General features: G+C 52.8%; 1 protein-coding gene across 1 annotated transcript; it reads left to right on the top strand.

The window, feature by feature from the left end:
* Nucleotides 1–380: 380 nt before the first annotated feature.
* Dnajb2 (DnaJ heat shock protein family (Hsp40) member B2) lies at nt 381–7,783 on the top strand. Its single transcript, XM_051154052.1, has 8 exons — nt 381–922; nt 1,449–1,558; nt 3,076–3,129; nt 3,300–3,422; nt 4,540–4,632; nt 4,824–4,926; nt 5,080–5,150; nt 7,422–7,783. The coding sequence occupies exons 1-8, from the start codon at nt 858–860 to the stop codon at nt 7,775–7,777; spliced, it is 975 nt and encodes a 324-aa protein (XP_051010009.1). The 5' UTR covers nt 381–857; the 3' UTR covers nt 7,778–7,783.

The following is a 7,783-nucleotide window of genomic DNA, read 5'->3' as shown; positions in this document are numbered from 1 at the left end:
CCTCTTTTGAAGACTTGGGTCTGGAGCTAGGATATGAAGAAGGGGAGGAGTTAGGCCCAGGGGATGGCCTCAGGGGTGTGTGTGTGTGTGTGTGTGTGTGTGTGTGTGTGTGTGTGTGTGTGTGTTGTGATATTCAGGGATTATGAAGCATGTTTAGAGGCCAGCGACAGGGGGACAAGGCGTTTGCGCATAGTTTGCCGACCGCCTCTCTGACTGTGTTTGCGAGAGTGCGTCATGGCTGGAAGGATGTACCAGACTTCAGCCTACTAAGTCCCACCTGGGAATGACGTCGCCTGGGTGCAAAACTAAAATAGACGGCTCCTCCCCCATCTCCCAGCAGTCCCTGCAGCGCCCACTCCCGCACCGCCCCCCCCCCCCGGCGCCCTCCCCTGTTTGACCGGCCCAGCCGGCCCTCTCTTGGTCTCTAGTAGTTTCCACGGTGCTGACGCATGCTTGCGCACACAACCCAGTCTGGCGCGTCGTACGCAGCAGCCGCGAGCGGGGCTGCGGGTGCCAGGCGGTTTCCCCGCGGGGGGCAGGGGCGGGACTCCTCGCAGTGGAGGTGCGGCCCCAGCTGGGTCAGGTTGGGGACCTCAGATCGGGTTGCTGGAGTTAGGAGGTTCGGGTAGGGCTCTCTGCCGCGAGATGGCCTTGGGCACCGGCCTGCGGGACTAGATAAGGCTGCGAAGGAGCCTAGTCACCGGCTGCAGGCGCGGCTCCCCGGGCCGGCTGCCACCTCTCAGCGTCTCCTGTCCGCCGGGGGCGGGCGCTGCGGCCGCAGGGAGCCGCGGTACGTCGTCAGCCTGACCCCTTCTCTCCCGCAGCCCGGAGGAGGACCGCCTGACGGCTGAGTTGCCATGGCATCCTACTACGAGATTCTAGACGTACCGCGGAGTGCGTCCGCTGATGACATCAAGAAGGCGTAAGTGCCTCGGCTGTGCGGCAAGGAGGCCCTGACCCTTGTTCCCCGCCCCCTTGAGCGCCAGGGGCCCTTTTGAGGGCTGCTTGTAAGGAGGAAGGGAGACCCTTGGGAGAGTATGGGGACCAAGTCCAGCGAGGGAAGAAGTGCTGTCTTTCGCTGGGGCCCAGTGTACACTCCCGCCCTGCTTGCTTCCCCTCTCTAGCTTCTGCATGTGGGCTTGCCCAGGTGGCAGTGCTAAAATGCCCAGTCTCTATGAGGCAGGCCAGTGTCCCCAGACTCTTTGTGGCTATAGATAACTCTATCCAGTGAGCCACAAGAGAGGATTTAGGGTGGGGGCACCCTTCTTTGCCTTATATCCCTGGCACAAAGCAGGGAGAGGACCCCCTGAATACATGGCTGCAGTGGTGGGGGCATTCTGGGATCAGAGCGGTTAAAGGGTGTTAGATGCCAGAGAGTCTAGGGAAAGCCTGCATCGTTCCGTTCTGTTCAGTTCCCCTCACCCTCGCTCTGTACTCACTTCCTGCAGGTATCGAAAGAAGGCTCTGCAGTGGCACCCAGACAAGAACCCGGATAATAAGGAGTATGCTGAGAAAAAATTTAAGGAGGTGGCAGAGGCCTATGAAGTACTATCTGACAGTAAGGCTTGGGGTCCTGCAGGACCAGCATGCCCCCGCCCCCTTTGCTTTCTCATCCCCGCTCATCTCACCCCTTCCTAGAACCTAATCTCCATCATCCACTCTCCTCCATGCTTTTCTGTAAGATAGCATCTGTCTGCCCCCCAGGGTCTGGAAAGCAGTATGGGTCCTGACCAGGGAAGGGTACAGCTTTCCTGCCTGGAGGCCTGTCACCCCCCACCCACCCACTCCCATTTTATAGGATAAGCAAACTGAGGCTGAGGGAGATGAAATAATTAGTGCATTTCGTGAGCTAGAATATGAATCCTGGTCTGACAGGTAGTTGGTTAGTTAGTTTTTTCCTGTGCTGAAGATTGTACCTAGGCATTGTGCATGCTAGGAAAGTGATCTACTGTTAAACCACAATCCCAGATCCAGGTCTGTCATTCATTCATTCAGAAATTATTCTGACTAGACATGGTTATAGTTCCAGTACTCCAGAGGTAAGGCACAAGTGTCGTAAGGTCAAAGGTCCTGTCTCAATAAGTAAGCAAACCTCAAAACAACAACCCACGGGCTGAGGGTGTAGCTTTGTTGGTAGAGGTTTTGATGACATTCACAAGGCCCCGGGTTTGGTCCCCCAGGCATAAACTAGGCCTGTGGTGCTTGCCTGTAATCCTAGGAATGTAAGGGGGAAGCGGGGTGGGGGGTCACAAGTTCAAGGTCTCCCTTGGCCACACATTAAATTCAAGCCAGCCTGGGCTACAGGAATAGTGTATTTAAGAGTGTACTTCTTGGCTGTGGGTGGTGGCTCACCCCTGTAACCTCAGTGCCTAGGGGGCTGAGGTACAATGACCTCCAAGAGTTCGAAGGCAGCCGGCATACAGAATGAGACCGTGTCTCAAAACAAAACAAAACCCACGAATGATCCCAGAAAAATCCCCTACACCAGGTATTTTAGGGGTGCTGGGGAGACAGTGGAGGACAAACAGGCCTTGTCCTCATCCTGTGGGCCTGTCACATTCCAGTCCGAGGAGACTGGCGGTAGCCAGGTAAATGCAAAGACAGGTTACACACTGAGGACGGTATTTTAGGGGAGAGCAGCCATACTTGGGAAGAGTGGTGCGGTGCGTGCTGTGGCTGTGGTCCTCGCCAGGCCTCTGTGGAAGTGGCTTGATTAGGCTAAGCCTCCTGGTAGTAATATGGGAAGACTTGGCTGACATTTGTTTACTTGTCTGTGTTGGACCCAGTGTCTTGTTCCTGTTAGGCAGGGTCTCCACCACTGAGGTCCACCTCAGCCCCTAGCTTAGCTTTGTCGCCGTATGTGTTCGGCACTATGGGAGGCAGTTTTGTGAGTTAATCTTGTTTCCTTCCCTCAGTGGCCTAGAAGTAGGTGCGTTTAGTGAATCTGTTGTACAGATGAAGCTGCTCCCCCAGACACCCTGCCATCCCCCCAAATTACATTTTCTGAAACTCGTCCTAGGCCAGGCCGGGAGATAACTATCCTAAGTGGAGGAATAACCAGGTCTCTTTTTCCAGAGCACAAACGGGAGATCTATGACCGCTATGGCCGAGAAGGGCTGACAGGGGCAGGTAGGTGGAGTGGTGGGGCGCCAGGATGGAAGTGGGTCAGGGAGGGAGGGGGAGGCAAATTCTTGCAAAGCATGTTCTTTCTACGGTTCCCGGGCACACCTTAGGTGGGTCTCCTGCCTCAGGGCCGTATGTACACTCTAAGCCCCCTCCTCATCTGGACTCTCCTCCAGGAACTGGTCCCTCTCGACCGGAAACTGGTGGTATGGGACCTGGTTTCACCTTCACCTTCCGTAGCCCCGAGGAAGTCTTCCGGGAGTTCTTCGGGAGCGGAGACCCTTTTTCGGAGCTCTTCGGTACGTAGACTCAGGGTAGTTCAGCTCCCTCCTCCAGCCTCCTGTCTGTCCCCTGGGGACCACTCAGGCTAGAGGCTGAGAAGGGATTGGAATTTCACAGGCAGAAGAAGATTTGAGGTTGTAGGCGTGAGCCTAGGGAAAGCTAGGACAGAACCTCACACATGCCAGGCCTCACGTGACACGCCAGTGGCACTTCACAGACCGCCCTTATTAGATGACAACAAGAACACATTGTTAAACCTCCACAACAGCCACCAGTGGGACAAGACTCAAAGCATCATGTGACAGCCTGGAGCAGCATTACACATTACAAAAGATACCTTTTTTTTTTTTAAATGAATAACATATGTCCAGAATTCTACATCCCTCAAACCTCTCGTAAATCCTGAGAGGTGAGTCATTTTAATTCCCAGTTGCAGATGAGAAAAACAGAATCATATTAGTTAGTTAGCTTAAGAGACACACAGGAAAGGATGGCACGGTGGGTGGCTAGGAAGGAGCTCTGTGGGACAGGCACTGATTTCATCCCCAACACCACAAAACAAAACACAAAGGTAACTCTGGTGACTAAAAGACTCCTTCGGCAAGCGTGGTTGCACATGCCTGTAAAAGACAGCTCTTGAGAGTGGGCCGTGGTTGGGAACACATTTGATCCCTGTCTTAGGGAGGCAGAGGCACGCTCTTGTGAGTTCGAGGCCAGCCTGGTCTACATAGCAATTTCCAAGCCAGCCAGGACTGTGCAGTGAGAACCTATCTTTAAAATAAAATAACTTTATAAACTTGGGAGGTGGAGGCCCATGATCAGGGGTTTTAGGTCATCCTTATCTACTAAGTTTGAGGCTAGCCTGAGTTCCCGAAAGTCTTTTTTGGGTTTGTTTTTTGTTGTTGTTTATTTGTTTGTTTTTGTTTTTTCTTTTTTCAAGACAGGGTTTCTCTGTGTAGCCTTGGCTTTGTCCTGGACTTGCTTTGTAGACCAGGCTGGCCTCGAACTCACAGAGATCCACCTGCCTCTGCTTCCTGCTGGAGTGTGTCATCACTGCCCAGCTTTGATTTCTAGACTTTAAGGCCACATTTTTTTTTGAGGTAAGCTCTTCACCAGTGACTAATGTTCTTGCAGATGACTTGGGCCCCTTCTCGGAACTCCAGAACCGGGGTTCCCGACACTCTGGCCCTTTCTTCACCTTCTCTTCCTCCTTTCCTGGCCACTCTGGTAAGCACAGTCCCTGTCCGTGTTTGCAAATCCCAAGTCCTGGAATGCCAGGAATTGGCTTTGCTTTTGCTAGCCTGGGCAGGTCTGAGTGAGGCCCCCAAGATCCCTGCTTCCCGTGATGGTTATAAGTAGTCAGCAGCATCTCTCTCTCTCTCATCGCTTCCCCTCCACTTTTTTTGTCCCAATGCCAGATTTCTCCTCCTCGTCTTTCTCCTTCAGCCCTGGGGCTGGTGCTTTCCGCTCTGTTTCTACATCCACTACCTTTGTCCAAGGACGCCGCATCACCACGCGCAGGTGAGCGCTCGTTCTGGGGCAGGACATGGGGAGGGTCTGGGGATGAGAGGTAGCAGCAAGCGCTGTGTGAATTTGGAGTCTTGCCCTGGGCACGGTAACGGCCAGAGCCTAGACAGTGTCTGCTCATGGACTGAGCTGTGCCTTCCTCCACAGAATCATGGAGAACGGGCAGGAGCGGGTAGAAGTGGAAGAGGATGGACAGCTGAAGTCAGTCTCCATCAATGGTGAGCGGGGCCTCAGGCAGAAAGCCTTAGGCCCACGGGCTCCTTCTGCCTCCTGGGGTGGGGCTAGTGGGAGAAGAAGGGTCTCAGATGGCTAGCTAGTTGCCATCATCATGTGGGGTGCCTTACATTTGCAAGGCTGCTGACTCTGTGTGTGTGTGTGTGTGTGTGTGTGTGTGTGTGTGATGCTAGGGATTGGACCTAGAGCCTGAGACATGCTAGGCAAATGCTCTACCACTGAGCTAGCCTCAACTTGCACTTTACTTTTTTTAAAACATTTTTTATTATTAATTTATTCTTGTTACATCTCAATGGTTATGCACTTTACTTTTTTAAAAGGACATGCATATATACAGTGCCATTGTTGGATTTTCCCTTCTCTTTCTTTCCTCCTCCTCCTCCTCTTCTTCTTCTTCCCAAGGCAGGTTTTCTCTGTGTAGCCCTGGCTGTCCTAGAACTCACTCTGTAGACAAGGCTGGCCTTGAACTCAGAGATCCGCCTGCCTCTGCTTACTTGAATGCTGGGATTAAAGGACTGTGCAACAGAGCTCGGCTTTCCTTTTCTCTTCTCTCCCCCTCTCTGCATGAGCCCATAAGTGCACCTGTGGACTCCAAAGGTTAATGTCTCTCTCTCCTTTGCTCTTCTTCTCAATCTCTACACGTACACATATACATATATATACTTATTTTATTTTTGATTATGTGTAGTTGTGTGTATATGTACGTATGTGTATGTACGTGTGTGTGTGTGTGTGTGTGTGTGTGTGTGCGCGCGCGCGCGTGTGCACTTCTGTCCGTGCAGGTGCTCACAGCTCTGGGACACATGCAGGTCCCCTTGGAGATGGAGTTACAGGCAATTGTGAGCTTCCAGATGTGAATTCTGAGACTCAGACTTGGGTCCTCTCAGGGAGCAGTGCCTGCTCTTCACTGTTGAGCCATCTCTTCAGCCCCAGTTTATTTACTTTTTGAGAATTTCATACCTGCATACAGTGTATCTTCATCATATTCCTGTCCATCTTCACCCTCTAACTTCTTCCAGGTCCCACCTGCCATGCCCCTATCTCCATTTCATGCCCTCTTTTTTTCTCCCTGCCTTATTTTTTGAGGCAGAGTCTCTCACTTGAACCTGGAGCTCACTGGTTCAGGTTAAGTGGCTGGCCAGCAAGCCCCGGGGATCCACTTGTTTCTGCTTTTCCTGCACTGGACTTACAGGTGTGCACTGCCACACCCGGGTCTTTTCATGGTTGCTGAGGATTTGAACTTCGGCCCCCATGCTTGCACAGCAAGCACTTTATACACTGAGCCATCTCCCCAATCCTCCTGTGTTCTTAACGGGAGTAAAGCAGTGTAGATGATATTTACCCAGTTTTTTGTTTGTTTGTTTTTTGAGACAGGGTCTCTCTGTGTAGTTTTGGCTCTCCTGGAGCTCACTCTATAGAGCAGGCTGGCCTTGAGCTCCCAAAGATCCACCTGTCTCTGCCTCCCAAGTGCTGGGATTAAAGGTGCGTGCCACCACCACCTGGCGTATTTACCCAGTTTTTATTTGAGGGGCTTGAGCCGAAGCATGTTGGAGTGACCCTCACTTCCAAGTAGCCTCTGGCTCAAGACAACTGCTTACCAAAGAAAATGAGTAAGTTAAGCTAGGAATCAAAATCAAAATGTGCGTGTGTCTGCATGTGTGTGTGTGTGTGTGTGTGTGCGCGCGCGCGCGCGTGCGCGTCCAGGTACTGGACTATGAGGCAGAGCCATGAGCTACAGTGCCAGTCCAGGAATCAAACCTCAGCCACTGTGGCTAGCCACTTACCACCAACACTGAGCACTGTGGCAAGCACTTCACATGGACTGCCATATTTAGTCATTGGAGCAAGTTTGCATGTGTAGACTATTCCCATGTTGTTGTGTTTTGTTTTGGTTTGGTTTTTTGAGACAAGGTTTCTCTGTGTAGCCTTGGCTGTCCTGGACTCACTTGTAGAACAAGCTGGCCTCGAACTCACAGTGATCCGCCTGGCTCTGCCTCCCGAGTGCTGGGATTAAAGGTGTGAACCACCATGCCCGGCTGACTATTCCGATGTTATAGATAAGGGAGTCACAGGGGCCTGGGTACTGTGCCTTAGGAGACACAACCGCAACCTGGGACACTGGTTGTAACCTTGTAACCTGGTGCACATGTATCATTCCCAAAGAGGCTGTGAGTCACGGTCATTACAGTGTGAGGCAGCCCTGTGTGATGCTCTAGCTTGGGTTTGGAACCTGACGGTGGATGTAACCCTTGCAGGTGTTCCAGATGACCTGGCTCTGGGCTTGGAGCTGAGCCGTCGTGAGCAGCAACCTTCAGTCACCTCCAGGTTGCTGGGCACACAGGTCCAGTCGGCCCCTGTCCCCCGTCGCTCTGACAGCGACCTTTCTGAAGATGAGGACCTGCAGCTTGCCATGGCCTACAGTCTGTCAGAGATGGAAGCAGCTGGGCAAAAGCCAGCAGGTGGGCGGGGGGCACAGCAACGACGGCAGGGGAGGCCCAAGGCCCAGCACCAAGATCTTGATATGGGGGGCGCGCATAGGGGGGCAAGGGGCGACGCAGCCAAACCCAGCCCATCCTCAGAGGAGAAGGCCTCTCGCTGCCTCATTCTCTGAAAGCCA

The sequence above is a fragment of the Acomys russatus genome, chromosome 12 (assembly GCF_903995435.1).
Source record: "Acomys russatus chromosome 12, mAcoRus1.1, whole genome shotgun sequence".
Taxonomy (NCBI): domain Eukaryota; kingdom Metazoa; phylum Chordata; class Mammalia; order Rodentia; family Muridae; genus Acomys; species Acomys russatus.
The sequence above is the reverse complement of the archived record's forward strand: the minus strand, read 5'-3'. Positions and strand labels throughout refer to the sequence as shown.

What these genes read in the sequence shown, in the direction of transcription:
- Dnajb2 (XM_051154052.1), top strand. Translation starts at nt 858, where the DNA reads ATGGCATCCTACTACGAGATTCTAGACGTACCGCGGAGTGCGTCCGCT. An exon ending in CTATGAAGTACTATCTGACA is followed by an intron (nt 1,559 to 3,075) that starts GTAAGGCTTGGG and finishes CTCTTTTTCCAG; the next exon opens with AGCACAAACGGGAGATCTAT. An exon ending in CTCCTTTCCTGGCCACTCTG is followed by an intron (nt 4,633 to 4,823) that starts GTAAGCACAGTC and finishes TCCCAATGCCAG; the next exon opens with ATTTCTCCTCCTCGTCTTTC.